The 17450-nt window shown below is 67.3% G+C and overlaps 1 protein-coding gene across 4 annotated transcripts; it reads right to left on the reverse strand.

Annotated features, from left to right (window-relative positions):
* Positions 1 to 871: 871 nt before the first annotated feature.
* On the reverse strand, positions 872 to 17440 carry DUSP8 (dual specificity phosphatase 8). Of its 4 annotated transcripts, none has more exons than XM_043451728.1 (7): positions 17307 to 17440; positions 10735 to 11030; positions 9140 to 9278; positions 5483 to 5649; positions 4766 to 4925; positions 4510 to 4633; positions 872 to 4292 (listed from the first exon to the last, which is right to left on the reverse strand). In XM_043451728.1, the coding sequence occupies exons 2-7, from the start codon at positions 10921 to 10923 to the stop codon at positions 3239 to 3241; spliced, it is 1833 nt and encodes a 610-aa protein (XP_043307663.1). In that variant the 5' UTR covers positions 10924 to 11030; positions 17307 to 17440; the 3' UTR covers positions 872 to 3238. The 4 variants fall into 4 exon arrangements, with proteins under 4 accessions (XP_043307663.1, XP_043307660.1, XP_043307661.1 ...); XM_043451725.1 differs by having other exon boundaries at positions 10693 to 11030; XM_043451726.1 differs by lacking the exon at positions 17307 to 17440 and adding an exon at positions 16458 to 16594 and having other exon boundaries at positions 10693 to 11030.
* Positions 17441 to 17450: the final 10 nt, after the last annotated feature.

The raw sequence follows: 17450 nt of genomic DNA on the forward strand, positions 1-17450 counted from the left end.
GCCAGGAAGGGTCAGACCCCCCAGTGGAGACCTTGCGCCACATTAGCCAGAGGACGGCAGGGCAGAGGGCACAGATCTGCCGGGGACACTGCCCGGAGACTCCCGAGATGAGGTTCCCAGGAAATTCAGGGAGTGGTGCCTGGCACATCACAAGCCGTTGTTATAGTAACGGCTGGGCAAACTTTGGAGGGAGCCAGGGGAGTCAGGTCCAGAATGTGTCCCAGGAGACACCGCGGGGATGCTCAGCGCTGCAACGTGGGCGGAGGACGCTCGCGGCTGGGGGGACACTGACACTGCAGCCCGGCCTCCCCGGCAGGGAGGGAGGAAGGCCTGCAGGGGGCGCTGGCTCCAGGGAGAGGAGCCCCGGGGCTGGAGACGCACAGGGTGCTTCCCACCAGGTATCCTCTGGGCCTTGCACGTTCAGTAAGGAATTTAAACAACGCCCTAAAAGCTAGATGCAGACGCTCTGTAGAGCTGGACCCCCATTTCTGTTGAAAAGGAAGAGCTGTTGTGTGGTAGGTACATGCGTGCACTCACATGGAGGTCTGCAGGGAGACGTGGAACTGCTCCCAGCAGTTTTCTGGAGAGGGGGGTGGGGGGAGCTGAAGGCCGAAAACTGAGATTCCCTTTTATATAGTTCTACGTTATTTAAATTCTCAGTAGCTTGAAACAGCAAAAAAAGGGCTGTTCTACATCCTACATCCGCCCCTCCCCGCTCCCGTCCCTGCCCCCTGGGTTTAGGGTTCTGGGTTCAGAGCCATGAGTCGGAGGCAGTCTGGCTTTCCAAGCCCCATACCCCCACCTCCTGGCCCCAGGAAGCCCCTCCACACCACCTCCCACCAGCCTGAAGAAAGAGGCAGCCAGACGCATGGAGAAAACACCCATCTCAGGATTTATTACAACACGTTGTTTCCAAATACAAAAGAAGGGGACAGGACAGGGAGCAGAGAGCGGCCGCGCTGGGGGAGGGGGCAGCGAGGAGGGGTGGGCAGGTGGGTGGGCAGCCCAGTCCAGAGGGACCGGGAGCCGTGCGGGGGGACCTGCCACCTCTCCTCCGCTGGACTTTCCAGCAAATAATAGGAGGGGGCCAGGTCCATTCTGGGGACCCCATGCCAGGGCACTGGGCCAGCAGGAGGGGGGAGGGACCTGGGGCCCCACTCCACACCCCCCCACCCAGGGAGTGGGTGGGACTGACCAGGGAGGGGCTCTTGACGGGTGCCTGGTGCCCCCCCCCCCCACACGGAGAGAGGCTGGGCTGGGGGGCTGAGACAGGGACTTCTCCCTTCACAACGACTCACTTCAGCCAGTGTCTCAAGAGCAAAAGCCCCCACCCATGTGCCCCAGGCCAGAAGCCACAGGGCACCAGCAGCCTGGAGAAGGACAGAGAGAGGGGAACGGGCCGTGGGACCTGCCCCCAGGGTTGTGGGGCTCAACCAGTGGCCCCCACCACTGTCTCCTGGACAGCACAGGCGTGGAGCGCGGAGGGGGAACCAGTGCATCCTCCACACCCAGGGTCACCTCAGAAACCCAACGCGATAGACAGACAGGAGGCAGATTTACATAATCAATAATAATAATAATAATTAACCAATAATAATAAATACTTAAACCTCTAATCCATAGATTGCAAATACAACAATGATAGCTTATTTTCTTGGGGGAACGGGGTGGGGACAGAGGAACAGGAACAGGACTTCTGCTCAAAGGAGGTTTGACGGGACAGGAGCTGGGGTCAAAAGAACAAACAGAATAAACAGCTGGAGGGCAGCTGGGGGCAGGCAGCCTCCGCCCACCTGCCCAAGGACTCAGTCCTGCCCAGGCCACCCCTCTGGCCAAGCCTTGGCCTCTTCCCAAGGTGACCAGCATCCACTCCTGGATGCTGCAGGACATCTGAAGGTCGGGGGACACCCACTCCTGCCGCCAAAAGCCTTGGGTCCCCTTTACCCCAGATGGTGGGAGGTGAGGATAGCTGGGGCTTTTCTCCTGCCCTCACCCCCAGGCTGGCCCACCTGGGCCAAAAAGCTAATGGGGGTTGGGGACTGGCAACCTCGAATATACCAGGGAGACTTGGGAGGGGAGTGGGGTGTACAGGGTTTTTCTCCTCCGACAGCCCTATGGGGGCTGGCAGACATGGGGGACACCTCCAGCATCTGCTCACATGAGGGGTCTTTAGCTGGAGGGGGCTCTCCCAAGCGAAGGGAGGCGTCCACACCCACACCAACCCCCCCACCAGAGGCATGAGGTGCCTCCTCTGAGAGGCCCCTCGACCCGCAGAACAAGACCCTGAATCTATCGGCCCTCTGACCAGTGGAGCCAGTACTGGCTGGCCCAGCTATTCCCACTGCCCCCCAGGGGCCAAGCTCCCCCTTTGTCGGCTCCCCACCTGGCAGCTGGCACTGGGGGGGGGGCCCACAAAGTGGAGGAGAGGGTAGCAGCCTCCTCGGAACACGTGAAGCTGGACCCAGGCTCAGACGGGAGTGGAGGTGTTCCACCTCCACCCCTGCCCTGGGGTCCCATGTCCCCTCACACTCAGAGCCCCCTTCTCTGCACTGCCACCCTCTTCCGGACCCCACCCTGACCCCCCAGCACCTGGCAGGCAACAGGCTGGGGGGGGTGGGTGGCAGAGGCGCCCTCGGTGGCACTGAAGCTTGGTGCCTGGAGGGGGCAGGGGGCAGCGAGCGCCTCCTCGGGGGGGCCCCCCGGCTCCCAGGACACCCCCTCCCACCTATGGCTTTGGTGAGGAGCCAGGAGAGGAGCAGAGAAGGGAGGGGCAGGAGAGGACGCAGCAGGAGGGCAGGGAGGCTCTGCGGCTCAGTCTGCGGCAAAGGTTTTTTATCCTTTTTTCCCCTTTTCTTATGTAAAAAGTGCACGAAAGCTCAGCAGCCTCTTTGCAAGGGTCAGCAGTGTTTCCTGGGGGAGGGGGCGGGGAAACCCCAGGCCTGGCACCCCAGCTTGCAACTGAAGGTGGCCTCATATTGCTTAGAAACGTGGGTTTCAGTTTAAATACCAGACAGTAAAAATAGAGCTCCGAGGACCGCCCGCACTGTTGCCAAATCATTGCCAGAATGAACAGCTTAAATAAATAAAAAATTGAAATATTTACTTCTCGATAAAAATCGCAGTAAAACCATTTACCTTTCTTTGCATTATATATAATATATATTTATAGCGGGCCCAGCCGAGGTCAGCCGAGGGCTCGGGGCGCCGCGTCCCCGCGGAGAGGCTGCTCCGGCCGCGGTCAGGATACCTCGATGACCTCCACGCTGCCCGAGAAGCTGGCCTGCTTGCCCAGCGCGGCCAGCTCCTCGCCGCGCGCGCGCCCCTCCACCATGCCCTCCTCAAACTCCATTTGGCAGCTCCGGCGCTTAAACTGCGTCTCGGGGGCCGGCTCGTCGGGCCAGCCGGTCCTCGAGTCCCGGGCCTCGGGCCTCGCCGCCTCCCGCCGCCGCAGGTCGCCGCTGCCCGCGCCTGGCCCCCCGGCCCGGCCGAAGGGTGCGAACCGCGCGCCGCCCGCGCCCTGCGCGCCCTCGGGGCTGCAGCACCAAGGCCCGTCGGGGGAGGGCGTGCCCGGGGAGTCGAGCGGCGGCGCCCAGCCCCCAGGGCCGGCCGGCTGGCCAGGGCCGGGCAGCCCGGGCGCCGACAGGGCCGAGAGGCCGTGCCGCGGAGTCTGCCGGGTGGCGTCGCCGAAGTTCAGGCCGAGGCCGTGAGCCGGGGAGCGCGCCGGGGAGCCGGCTGGGGGCCGGGGCCGCCGGCGGGGCCGGGGGCGCGGCTCGGGCGCCGCGTCCGGGCTGTCGGGGCTGGGGGAGGGAAGGCCCAACGTGCCCCCGGACGGGCTGTCCAGTTTGCAGAGCTTGGGGGCCTCTCCTGGGTCCAAGGGCCCGGGGTCATCGGGCCGCCGGCTCGGGGTGTAGGCCGACTTGATGTCCAGCGAGAAGGAGCGCTTGAGGCGGTTGGTGTCCTGGAGGCGGTCGGAGGAGAGGTGCAGGCCGCGCAGGCCCTGCTGCAGCGCGCTGGTGGCCGGGGCGGGGCCGGGGGTCTCCGCACCCCCCGTCTGTGCAGCCTCCCTGGAGGCGGCGGCCGCGGCGCTCCCGGTGGCGGCACTCTCTGAGGTAGGTGGTGGCGGCGGCGGCGGCAGTGGGGCGGCAGGGCCCGGCAGGGGCTCCGGGGTCCCGGGGTGGGACGTCCCGTCACCTTGCAGGGCGGCCAGCAGCTTCAGGCTGCGCTCGTACTCCAGCAGCTGGCCCAGAAAATTGAAGTTGGGCGAGATGGACGGGCGCCGGTCCTTCACGAACCTGGGGGAGAGCCGCGGGATGGGGGCAGGGCTCCGGCTGGGCCAGGCGCAGCTCCCCAGGCTCGCCCCCGCCTGCAGTGCCCACTCGGGGGCACCTAGCCGCTGGGCAGACCCCAGTGGGCCGGGGCTGGGCTCAGGCCCGCTCCCCGGCCGAGAACCGTGGCTCCGCAGCAGAGCAGGTGGAGGGGGCGGGGCGGGGGTGGAGGGGGCGGGGCTACCTGTAGGCGTCGTCCGAGGACATCCCCATGGTCTTCATGATGTAGGCGATGGCGATGGTGGCAGAGCGGGAGATGCCGGCCAGACAGTGGACGATGACTTGGCAGCTGGACAACTTGGCTTTGTCTGGGGGCAGGGGTCCACGTGAGGGCTGGGGCCCGCAGAGCCCTTCCCTTCCCCCAGGTTTCTCCCGCCCTCCCCCGCCTCCGGCCTTCAAGCCCTCCCCAGGCCTGGGCGAGAGGGTGCCGGCCACCTCACCGATGAACTCGATGGACTTGTCCAGCCAGGGCAGCAGCTTTTCACAGTAGTTGTCATTGATGGGAATGCGCAGGAAACGGCTCTCGCAGATAAAGTCGGGCTTGGGGCAGGAGTTGCTGGCGTTGAGGACGTAGCTTATTCCATTTTGGGTCATCAGATCCTGGGAGGGTAGGGAACAGGGTGGAAGCTGGTGCAGCTGGGCAGGAGGCTGAAAACGTATGCCCTGGAGGCGGGGCCGGCTCCTGGGGCCTTGGAATCTGGTTCCTGGAGCCGTGTCGTCCCCCCCACCCCCCGGCTAGGTGGAGAGGGGTGGGGGGCCCGCCCCTGTGAGGCCCACAGCCTGTGTCCAGCTAGCTCCCAGGAATTTTAAGGCTGTGCTGCCTGGGCGGTGGCTTTACCCTCTTTCCGCGTCACCATTTTTAAAACACGGGGTTCTTTCAGGGCTGGCCAGGGGCCCAGTGACATCAGCAGTCTGGCATGTAGGCTGCAGAGCCAAAGGGGCAGGGAGCCGCCTCTCTGTCCAGCCCTGCCAGGCCCTGCCTCCCCCCTGACACCCTGGTCCTGCCAGGACCTCTGGGGTCCTCCTGCGCCCCCAGCCTGTGAAGCCATAGGCAGGTTCACACCCAGGCATATCTACCCCCACATCAATGGTCAGCTCCCAACCCACCTCCGCCAGCCCAGCCCAGGAGCGGCTCTGGGCTCTGGCTGCACACGCACCTTGTTCAGGACATCCTTCTGGGAGCCCAGGTAGAGGTGAGGCAGGATGCGGGTCAGGCCCACGCTGGGGACAGGGAGGCAGGGCTGGGAGAGGCTCATGGGAAGCAGGGTAGCAGGCTTGCCCTCGCAGAGGCCGGGGAAGCAGGAGGAGAAGGTGGCAAAGCCCCCTGTGGGCAGACGGATGAGACTCGTGTCAGGGGCTGGGCTGGCTGGGGAAGGAGAGCGGCCTGCCCTGCCTCCCCCTGCCCAGACCCCCAGCAAGCCCCCGGCTGGAGCACCTGATCTCGGTGCTGGTCCTGGAGGGCGCCAGGCTGGCACGCTCCCGTGACCTGCCCCTGGATCCACATTCCTCCTCACGCCAATCAGGGGCTGGCCTCCCTCAGGACGCCGCTGTGATGCCCATAAAAGTGGAGGCCGCAAAAAATGACCAGGCAGCACGCGCGGGGACCAGGCATGGGCAGGTTCAGAGGCCACAGGGGTCTTCACACTGGGCCTGCCCGCCTCTCCCCCAGGGCTGATGCAATCCCTCCAGTTGGCCGGGAGCCCCGGGCCAGGCTCGGATGCCAGGACAGAGAGGCAAGGGCTTCTGAGGGCCCCTCCCCCCCCCCCCCCCCGCTGCCCCGGGCATGACATCACTCTCTGGAGCTGGCATAGCCCACAGGGGCATGTGCGCTTGGGTTACGCCTCCATTCCACCCAGCAGGGGACAACAGAGGAGCAGAGGCTGGGCTGAGAGGGGAGCGCTGGGGACCGGAGCACGCGGGCCACACGCTCTACATGTGGCCACTGTGTGTCCTGCCTCCTTGCCCGTGCGTGTGTGCTGGACCACACATGGGCAGAAGGAGCCCCTCCGCTGGTCAGGAAGGGGCTGAGGGGGACCCACGGGCACACGTCTGACTCAGCGAGTGACCTTGGGCTTGGGTGTCCTGGTCCTGCCTGCCCCAGACACTGTGCTGAGGTCCATGGAATGGATAAGCAAACAACCAGGCCACGGCCGACCATGTCCGCAGGAGGTAGAGGGGCGAGGCAGGGGCCGGCAGACGCAGCTGGGGCCAGACCTGGCTGATTCCTGAGGCCAGAGATGACTGGTGACCTTGCTCTTCACCCTGACCCAGCTCAGCGAAACCAGAGTGCCTGTCTCGTGCACTCCCGGTGCCCCTAACAAAGGCTGGACTTTGGGGGACCACGACCTCCAGGCTAGGGGCATGGAGGTATCAGCCTTGGAGGGGAGCCTGCTGGCTGGACAGGGAGAAGCAGGTGGCAGTGGCATCAGCACTGCCGCTCAGGTCCCCCCAGGGGAGACTGGGCCGGGCCCCAGCTCACTGTCCAGAGCCAGGGATCCCCGGCTGCTGGGACTGGGGGACAGTGCCCTTGGGGGAGGGGCAGGGGGGGGCTGCACCATCTCTCTGAAGACCCTTCTCTGCCAGTTCCTTTCCTCTGCTCTCTCAGCAGCAAAGACAGGCAAGTGTGTGGGGTGGAGAATTCCACCAGGAACCCCCTCTTCCTAAGGAGGGGCAGAGATCTGCCAGCCTTTGCTGCAATTTCTGGAACCCCCAAGAACTCCCTCCAGGCAGAATCAGGCAGCTTGGAGTGCTCCCGATAGACTCCAGTCCTCCCATGATTTCAGGACACCCCTGGGCCTGGGAATGGGTGATACGGGAGGGGCAGCATCCGTGCCAGCAGCCTGGACCCTCTGTCCGCCACTCCCCGGGCACAGCCCTCTCAGGACCTGGGGAGGCGCCCAGATCTCCCAAGGCTCTCCAGGGAAGCCTTCTTCCCTAGGGTGCCCCCGCCCCGGCCCCCCGCCCTCACCACCATGCCTTGCAGGTCAGGGGAAAACGCGTGTCCCAGGAGGGACTCCCGGCCCCCTCTCTCACTGCGCACTCCGGTGCGGATGGGGCTCGGCCCAGGTTGAGGGGGGCGCGCCCGGGAGCCCCCGCTGCCCGCCGCAGTCCCGGGTCGGGGCTGCACCTGCCCTCCGCGGGCCGTAGTCTCAGGCCGGCGGGTCCGAGGGCGGCGCGCAGGGGCTGGGCGGCCCGCATTCCGCAGGGCCACGCGCTTAAAGCGCCAGGCGCGCTTTCCCGTCCCCGCCAGGCGTCACGGCCAGCAGCCGAGCGGGAGGGGCGCGGCGTGGTCTGGGCACCGGCTCCGGATCCCGGCGCGGCCCGCGTCCACCGCCCGCTCCCGCAAAGCGCCCCGCCCTGGAGTTCCCTTCTCCCTGGCGCCCCTCTGCCCACCCACGGAGGGGGTCTGTCCTTCCTGCAGGCGTCTGCCCAGCCCGCGCCGTGTGCCTAGCTCACTGGGCGGACGGCCTGCCTCTGACCCCTCGGCCCTGCCCCAAGCCTGGGTCCTCCTCACAGGGTCATGGCTGCTCCCTGGTTTGGTCCTCAGAGAAACGGGGGAAACCCTCTAACCCTGGGGCGGGGCACCGGCCAGGTCGCAGGGGACTCCCCCCTGGGGACTTCCCCTCCCCCACCAGGGACAGACCAGTAGGGGCTCTGCCCAGCCCAGGAGTAAGGGGGGGCGCCGCTCCGGGACCCTCTTCTCAAACGTCCCGGAGGGCCTCTGGTGTCACTTGTAACAAGGGCACACACGCATGTGCATGCACACACACGGGGCTCCCCGGGGGGCTGCGGGCAGACCGTGACACCTGTGTCAGCCCCCACCGCTCGGCCCACACAGCCCCAGGGCACATCAGCGGTGTCCGCTCTGCAGCTCTGAGCCTTCTGGTTCCCAGAGCGCGCGCGCACACACACACACACACACACCCCATCCACACATGGAGGGCACAGCACACGCTCACGGGACCCCTCCTCTGAGGGGTCTGCCTGGAGCCCCGGCTCCCGCAGCTGCAGCCCCTCTCCTCACAGGAGGGCCGGCCTGGTGCCCCCCACGCCCGTCGTGCTCAGCAGGTGCTCCCGGCGGGTGTCAGAATGAAGAGAGGCACCCTAGCAGCCATGTGATAGTGGGGGTGATGCTGGTGTGGGCCCTCCCCCCACCCCCTTCTGCTGTAGCCCAGGGCTCCCAGGCAGGGAGGTCGTACATCCGGGAGGACAGGCCCTGGGCCACCTGGGGAGGGGGCTGGCCAGCCTGATCTGGGGGAATGGAAGCCCGGAGGGGACCTCCACCGGCTGGGCAGATAGCGGTGGTGATCAAGTAGGCGATGGCTAGGCTCCCTGTGCCAGCTGGAGCATTCAGAGGACCCCTCTCAGTGGGGGACCAATTCCAGCTCAGACTGGGGTTTCCCCAGGGTGGGGCCTATGCCTCCTCCCTCAGACAGTGTGTGTGTATGTGTGTATGTGCGCACATGTGTGTGCAAGGGGGGCAGCTTCCAAGGCACACCAGGTCTTTGCCTAGATCCCTCCCCACCTCCCTGCCTCAGTCCTATGTCAGGGTTTCCCACTGTCCATGTCTCACCTGCTAGTGGTGGGCCTGGGCCCACACTGGAGGGGGGATCTGAAGTGTGGGGGCCCGGGGAGGGGGTCGGCAGAGTCCCTGAGAACTCAGAGCTCCAGAGCTCCGCCCCTACTGCCCCCGCAGACTCTGGGCTCTGGGCTTAGGAGAGCAGAGGCCAATCCCAGACGTGACCCTTTGGACAGCGGCACCCCCCGCCCAACGCCCTACTGCCAGCCGGGGAGAGAGGCTCTCAGGAGGGCACCTGTGAGGATGGCCACGCTGTCGAAGCAGCCGTCAAGCTTGCTGAGCAGGAGGGACAGGAAGCTGTCTGCGGCCAGCACGCTGGCGTCCCGGGTGCTCTGGTCGTAGACCACCACGTCCTGGGGCTCTGCGGCCTCCACCTGCGCAGAGGGCAGAGGTCAGGGGGCCAGGCACCCGCCAGGCGCCGTATTCCCTGCCGCCTCCACTGCTGCTGGTCAGGCGCTGGAGAGGGGGGCCCTGTCCCTGCGGTGCCTCGAGGGCAGGGAGGGCAGGCGCCCAGCTGCGTGTACACTTGGACAGATGTGAACCTGCAGCCACAGGGCAGCCCCCCCCCCCCCGGAGCAGGGAGGGGCGGGGGACACACCCCCTGAGGGCTTGGCCCCTGCGGAGGAGACGCGGGACAGGCGTGAGTTCCCGGAAGGTGCACACGGGCGCCCTGACCTCCGGGGCACAGGGAGGCCGGGCTGGCTCCCGGGGAGGCCAAGGGCCCCAGGAGGCTCACTTCGGGGATTCCGAAGGCTGGGTGGAGGGACCTCTGGGTCTGGTTCTCCCACCATCCCTGGCCAGTGATGGGGCTACCGGGGGCTGCAGCAGGCCCTCCTCGCCCCCAGCCATCCAGGCAGCAGCAGTGGAAAGCTGAAGCCCACCGGCCCTCCCCTCTCCGCTGCTGGCCGGGGCGGGGGGGCCCAGATGTGCAGCCGCTGGGCTCGGGGCAGCTGGTGGCCCGCCCGCAGCACACTCAGCCCTTAAGCCTGCTGAGCTGCCGGCCCTGGGCTGATGATGTCACTGACAGCCAATGGGAGAGCATTCTGGCCGAACGCTTGCTGGGGGTTATTCATCACTGGATTCCCCTCCCTGGAGGCCGCAGGGGACTCCCGTCTGGCTCCTGCTCAGGGCAGGGCTGGTGACCAAGACCCCTCCCTGAGCCTCTGGGCCGCCTGGCGACCCACACCTCCCCCACACGGCCTTCCGGGGTCACAGTCCAACGTGGGCTCGATGCCCCTGGGGAACAGAGACAACTGTTGACTGCAGGTGACCAGAGACGGTCTTGCGGGTCTCAGAGAGGATTCCTGGTCCTCAAGACTCCAGGGGGGAAAGACCGGGAAAGACACTGGATGCCCCTGTGTCTGTGTGAGCCCCCCAGCCGCCCATCCAGTCCTCCCGAGTCCTCAGGGTGGTCAGAGTGGGCCTGGCCGCCTGCCCCTCGCTGCCTGTCCGTCTCCCATGTCCCTCACCCCTATCCGCGTCCCGTGCGCGGCCACATCACACGGCTGGGCCCTGCATGGAGGCCTCGGTGTGGGGCTGAGTGGGGACCCGGGCAGGGTCAGTGGCTCTGCGGGGAGGGCGGGAAGCCGGTAGGAGGGTGTTGAGTCTGTCAGCAGAGGGTCGCCCTGGGGAGGAGCGCTTTTGTAGTCCTCAGGTGGAGAGGGGCGCTGCCCGCCAATGGCTCGGAATCTGACCTCGAGGAGCACAGGGCAGCTTCAAGGGCAGAAAAAGGGAAGGCTGCCCAGCCCTGGCTCCCGGAGGGCCCGGAGCGGCGGGCAGGCCGAGTACCTGGCTGCGGGCGGCAGGCTGGATCAGCTCAGCGATGGTCACCTTATCCTGCTGCAGCCGCCGCTTCACCAGCTTGGAGCAGCAGATGTTGACGGAGCTGAGCACGTGCCAGCTATTGTACTCCACGAAGGAGCGGCTGTCGATGACCAGCGGGCCCCCGGGCCCGCCCCGCAGCAGGCTGGCCAGCCTCTTGGCGTCCATCACCTTCCGTGGGAGCCGGTCCCCGGCCATGGCGTGGCAGTGGGCAGTGGGGAGGGGCGACCCCGGGAATGGGCAGGGGCAGCTCCAATGGCCTGAGTCTGGCCTAGGGTTTGGAGTGCCCGGGCATGGCGCCAGACCTGCAGGGAGAGGCGGACGGTCAGAGGTGCCGTGGGCTCCCGGGGCCTCAGAGGGGCTGGCGCATCTGGGGCTGACACGTGCCCGCGGGGAGGGCTCTCGCCCCTGGGGCTCCTTCGTGGAGGAGCTCCCTAACCTAACCTAACGGGAGCTGCTCTCCCGTGGAGTCTGTGACCCCGGGAAGGGTGCTCGGGAGTGGCCTCTCCAGTCCTGCGCCCCCCAGGTCACAGCACCAGCCTCTCAGCAGGACGTGGCAAGGTGAGTGGGGACCACAGAAGGCAGGGCCACGGGACTCAGGCAGGACGAGGCCCAAGGGTCCCTCCCCCGGGCCCAGGACCCCCGGACACTCACCCCTCCCAGAGCACCCCCTACTGCTTGTCCCATCTTGGGGACGCAGGTCTCTCCCCGCCGCCCGCCCCCTCCTGCCCACTGGCTCCATAAGCCGATCATCCGGACGGGGTAGAGGGCGGGGCGCCGACTGGCCTGGAGCTCAGCGTCCCAGTTCTGCAGGTCAGGGTTCAGGCGCACAGGGGGCCAGCCTCCTTCTCCTGCAGGGTTGGGTCACACACTTATGGAATGGGGGAGAGAGCACAGCGGGGCACCCCAGACACAGCAGTGCCCTGGGGTCGAGGAGGCCCCTTTGGGGGCCTGGTGGGTCCAAGGATTGCGATGCGGTGGGGGGCACCCAGGGAGGGGTCAGCGGTGAGTGTGGGTGACTGTGCGTAGGACCCTTGGGCTCAGGGGTGCCTGGAGGGAGTGGGAGGTGGGTGGGATGTGAGGCGCCAGAGTCTGGGCGGAAACCCCTCTGATTTGCTGCCAAGCCTCTGCCACCACTGGCCCACCTGCCAGGACTGGCCTTTCTCAGCACCCCCCACCTCCCAGGCCTCACAGCGCCCAGGGAGGCATGCATCTTCAGGATGTTGCTCGAAAGCTGGGGAAACTGAGACTTGGGGGAGGGGTGGGATCAACCCAAGGTCACATCAAGGACACTGGACAGAACCAGGCCCACAGCTGCCCTGTTCACCCGGGGTCTTTCCTCTGCCAGCTTGGGGGCGGGGAGGCTGGGAGACGGACTCCGCTGCAGGCCCAGCAAGTGAACTCCCTAGGTAAGCCCCCAGGCGGCAGCCACAGAAGGTGCTGGGGTGGGGCACTTGGGGACGCGCCTCACCTTTCAGGCAGCACTGACGGCCCTGGGCACAGTGGCCACCGTCTCTGTGCCAGCCCTTGGGGTGAGCTCCCAGGCTGGCGAGGGGGTGGCAGAGGTCACAGAGGAGTAGGTGCAAGGCAGGTGGGGACCGGCCCGCCTGGCATGGGCAGCCCAGGGCTGGGCCACTGGAGCTGGTGCCAAGGGAGGCCCTGGACAGCGCAGGGGCCTCGGGGTCCTGCTCACAGGCGCTGCTCCTCCAGCGCTTGGGTGCCTGGATGGTGGGGGCAGGGCCTGGGCTGCAGACGGGGCCCTGCCCTCCTGAGGGCCACGCCAAGACGGTGGTTCTGCCTGCTGAGGGGCCCTGCCTGCTCTGAGGCCTCTGTCCGCATGTCCAGGGGTCCCCAACTCGACTCCTGTGCGAGCGGTTTTGAGAGGCTTTTCCTGAGTTCTCGCCTGACTCCCATCAAGGATGGGACAGGCCCCGCCTCCAGGCTCCCCCTCCCCGACCTACCTGGGCAGAGCCTCCCACTGTGGGGTGTGGGACCCGCGTCCAGTTCAGAGGCTCAGGACCCCGACCAGGAGGCCGTGGGCTGGGGACACCATGGGCAGAGCGTCCTCCCACGGGGGGAGGCTGGGCGGCGGAGGAGGCCTTTGCTGCTCTGTGTCCGGCATGCTGGCCCCTGCCCTCCGGTCCTTACACGGCCGGACAAGTGTGGAGGGGTGCCCACTGGGGAAAGGAGCCTGGAGGAGGGGCCAGGAGGCGAGGCCCGAGACCCATGGGCGGGGGGAGGGGCTGGAGGGCTGGAGGGCTGGATCGCGTGGTCCACCTGGTACCTGGTCCCCACCCCGGGCTCCTGAGGAGCCTCCGGCTTGGCCCTATTAACCACTGTAGTATTGTTATTCGCAGCTGAGGGGGACTCATTAGCGAGTTGGCACCTCCGTTGTTGCCATGGCAACAGCAGGGGTGCCAGGCGACCGCTGCTCCTGCGGCAGCGGGCGGAGCTGCAGAGCCAGGCCCTCTCCTCACCCCCCCCCCTGCGACCGCCCTCAGGTGTCCTCCCCAGCCCGGCCAGCCCGGCCTCGCCCGCCCCCGCCCCCCCCCGGGCCTGGCCCTCCTGTCACCTCCCACAGGCACAGGCTCACTCTCCTTTCCTGGGCGAGACCGCCTGCGCCGTGCCGGCCCCCCGGGCGGGCACCTGGCCCCCAGGCCCTCCTTGGGCAGACCCCTCACCTCCCCAGCGGCGACAGTCAGACCAGGGCACAGAGCTGGGCAGAGCAGGGAGGGGGGAGATGCTGCAATAGGCCGGGGGGCGCAGAGGAAACAGACGTGGCAAGGGCTTGGGCCTCCCCGCTTTTAAGGACCCCCTGCAGGCTCAGTTGCGACCCCTCCCCTGGGGAGGGAGCACCCAGAGCCCAGGTCAGCTGGGAGCCTGAGTCAGCCCCACCAGAGGGTGGCAGCCGAGGAGACAGTGGGTCCTAGGCCAGAAGCAGGAGGAGCCCCTACCCTCCCCGCCTGCCCCTGGGAGGCCACCGGCACCGCCTCCCCGCTTTCCTGGGGGAGGCTGGGTACACGGCGCCGCCTGGCCCTCATGTGAAATACAGGCTGGACACAGCCCTTTGCATACTGGCCATGCTCAGGGCTCGGTACATACCCCGTTCCCACAACTCATCCCAGCCCTGCGTGCCATGATTCACATGACAATGTGTGTGCGCGTTCATGTGGTCGCTGCACGCATGCGTCCTCACCTTCTGCACGCGAGTGCCCTGAGATCCCAGCACGCCCCAGCCCCAGAGGCAACCACAGCCTCTCCTCACCGGCTCCCATGGCCTCCAAGAGGGACATCCTTGTCCCTCAGCAGGTGTACGACCAGAAAACTCCAAACTAGGGGCATCCTCACCCGGGCATTTTGTGCTCAGCATCGGGGGAATGCGGGACCCCCAGAGACAGGCGGGCAGAGACCGTGGCCACCACTCAGCATGGCTCCAGCCTGGCAGAGCCTGGCCACAAAGGCAGGCCTCAGGCAGAGCTGACGGCAGATGGACCCCGGGTGCTGGGTGTCTGGCTCCCTCTGACCCTGGGGCAGGCTTGCAGGCAGAAACTGCTACCCTCAGGAAGCCAGGAGAGAGGCTGGCAGGGGGTGACCTCTCACAGGCAGGGGGCCCACGTGCTCACCTGGTTTGCTCTCTGCACGCCCCACCCCCCCAGCTCTCTGAGATGATTGGCATAGGACCCAAGCTGCATCCACCCTGTCCTGGCTGTTCTTGGCAAGGCCAGGCAGAGCCAGCCTGACCTGGGGAGGGTATGGACTTGGGAGACAGTGGGGTGGGGATCTACCCTCAGTGCCCAGGGGTTGGGGCTGAACTGGGACGGAGGGCTTGGCACAAGGGTCCTCGGGGAGGCAGGCTCAGGATGCACCAGTCACGGCTTCCTCTGCTCCTGCCTGGCTGGTTTTAGCTCCGCTGATCTGCAGGACTTCACTAGGCACCCCTCCACCATGCTACCTCCCTGGGCCAGCACCTACTGGTCACTGTCTGAGGGTTCAGGCAGAGGGTGCCTCTGCCTGTGTGTTCCGACAGTCAGAGCCCGAGCCTTATCACTCTTGCTGTGGGCTCGCCCCTTCCTCTCCTCTCCGTGGGAGCTGGACATCTAGGAGACAGGCAGATAACCTCCGCTTCTTCCACCCCCGGCCCACGACCCCCCGAGCTCTCTGTCTGGTTGCAGGTTCTGGGCCTCAAGGTCAGCTTCAGCCTAGAGGGTCCTGGTGCAGAAAGGGGCTTCAAACATCTTTCTGCATCTCTGTGCCTGGAACCCGCCCTTTCCAGAGGCAACCTCTGGGACCCAGGAAGCTTCCCAAGGGCAGCAGGGGATTAGAACCTGCCTAGCAACTCTCCCAGGGCCCTAGGCTGACTACAGCAGGAGGTATTTCAGTTAGACTTCAGGACGAACTCCTGGTCCCTGGTCACATGACCTGGCTATCTTTGGCAGATGCTTATCAACCATCTGAGGAGCAAATGCCAGGGACACCTGCCCTCCTGGGGCAGGACAGGGGTGCTGGATGCTACCTGCATTCCCTGGGCTGCCATGGGAGCAAGGAAGACTCGGGAGATGCTGGGAACGGACAGTCTCTCAGACCTCCACAGACCCCCAGGAGCAGAGGGCACAAAAGAGGAAGAACCTTCCTCCCCTACACCAAGCTGCACAAGAAAACTGCAGACTGCACACTCCATCCGCCACCTTTCTCCTCCATCCTACGGAGGCCGCCCACCCCCCACCCCATCACCGCGGTGCCCAGGCCCCAAACACTCCCCCTTGTAAAGTCAGTACATTTTTTGCAGTAGGAAATCAGAGGGTAAATTCTCCCAGAAGGGATGACCTCGTGCGGGCTGGGCCCATTTCTGCCCCTTCTCCTCCAGGCCAGACTATTACATACCCCTCACCCCAAGGTGGGCACACAGGCTGAAGGAGGCTGGTTGCACTCAGCCTGGCAGTGCCAGCCCCTCCCCCAGCACCCGCCGCGTCTGCAGCAGGCTGGCGGCTGGCCTTTATTCCGCAGAGGCCAGCTGAGCTCCCCGAGGTGGGGGTGCCCATCGCAGCCTGGCAAGACAGGGGAGAAGGCCAGACACGGAGCGAGCCTCTCCTGAGGCTGCCACCCGCCAAACGCCCTCAGCTCCTACGGCCCAGGGCGCCGCATCTCCGCGCCCGGTGCTGGAAAGGACGAACCTCTCCAATCCTGGTCCCTGTGGGGGGGCTTTTCGGGGGACACATGGAGCTCGGATAGATCCACGCTCGATTTTAATGGTCGTCCTCGTCCTTAATTCATGCCCCTCCCCCAGCCAAAATAAGAAAGAATTGCGCGTAGAAAGGCTGCGAAGCGGCGGCCGGTGTGTGCCGGGCCGGGGTCCGCCGGGCGCCGCGGGAAGCTGGGGAAGGACTTCTTGGTCGGGTCCGAGGCGCTCCTGAGGGCCGGTGGGGGCTGCTCACCTCCAGGCCATCTCCTCTTCCCCGTGCCCGCCCCGCGCAGCCCCTCGAGCGCTCTCGATGCAGCGCCCACACGGCCAAGCCGGGCGCTCGGGCCGCGCGCCGGTCAGCACCGAGCCCCCCGGCGCCCCGCGCGTACCCCCAGCCCCCCGGCGCCTCGCGCGTAGCTCCCAGGCCCCCGGCACCCCGCGCACCCCCCCGGCCCCGCCGGCGCCTCGCGCGTCCCCCCCAGCCCCCCGCGCGCCCCCCGCCCGCCCCGCCGGCGCCCCGCGCGTCCCCCAGCCCCACCGGTGCCCCGCTCACCTCGCTCTCGCTCGCCTCAGGGCGGCACCCGGGACCCGCGCTGCGCTCAGCGCGCCCGCTCCGCCGCGCAGCCCATGGGCCCGGCGGGGGCCCGCGCAGCCGGGGCCGGGGGAGCGCGCGGGTCGCCGCCGTCGCCGCCGCCGCGGGGAGCGCTCGCACGGGCCCGAGCGCGCGCACTGCGGGCGGGCACGCGCGCATCCCACTCCGCGGCTCGGCGGGCGCGGCCGGGGCTGCTCCGGCTCGGGCTCGGGCTCGGGGTCCGGCGTCCGGCGGGGCGGGGGGCGGGGGCCGCGGAGCCGGCTTGGCCGCCGCGCTCGGCCGCGAGTGACAGGCCCGGGGCGGAGGGCGGGGCCGCCGGCGGGGATGAGGTCAGGCCGAGCGAAAAAAGCCCCTGACGTCACCTGCAGCCAATCAGCGCACGCGGCTCGGGGGCAGGTGACGTCAGCCAGCGCCCCGGCTCCGGGTGCAGATTAGAGGCGGCGGCCGTGGGGGGCGGGGGCCGGGCTCCGCGCCGTCGCCTGGCGCCCTCTGCCCTCCCCTCTCTCCGCGGCCCCGGCTCTTAAAGGGGCCGCGCGGCCTCGGATCCCGCGCCTGGAACCCCACCTCCAGGAAGCCCTCCGGGCCCCAGCGGTCCGCCCCACCCGGAGACCCCCCAGTCTCATCTTACACCCGCGGAGGGTCCAGTCGTCCGGGTCCCGAGGGCAAGCGTCCTCTCTCCGCCGGCCTGTCAGGAGCTACCCCCAACCCCACCCCACCCCACCCCACCCCTGGCAGTCTTTGTTCGTGCGGGGTTTGCCGCGGGCAGCGGCACGAGCGCACCCCGCGAACCCGGCCCAGGCGGCGCTTTACCGTAGGCATCCGCGCGTCCCCTCTCCACGAGCCCTGGCGGTGGGAGCCTGGGTCTGCGTTTTACGGGGCGGGGGGTAGAGTGGGAAGCTCAGAGGCGAGAAGGTGTGCCTCTGGTCACGCATCTGAATTCTGGCGGGAGGTGGC

Source organism: Cervus canadensis, chromosome 29, assembly GCF_019320065.1.
Source record: "Cervus canadensis isolate Bull #8, Minnesota chromosome 29, ASM1932006v1, whole genome shotgun sequence".
NCBI lineage: Eukaryota > Metazoa > Chordata > Mammalia > Artiodactyla > Cervidae > Cervus > Cervus canadensis.

Excerpts from the sequence above, each read along its gene's own strand:
- DUSP8 (XM_043451725.1), bottom strand. The coding sequence starts at position 10,923 with ATGGCCGGGGACCGGCTCCCACGGAAGGTGATGGACGCCAAGAGGCTG. Across the intron at positions 9,279-10,692 it reads AGCCTGCCGCCCGCAGCCAG|GTGGAGGCCGCAGAGCCCCA; the intron begins GTACTCGGCCTG and ends CCCTCTGCGCAG. Across the intron at positions 4,293-4,509 it reads TCCTCGGACGACGCCTACAG|GTTCGTGAAGGACCGGCGCC; the intron begins GTAGCCCCGCCC and ends GCTCTCCCCCAG.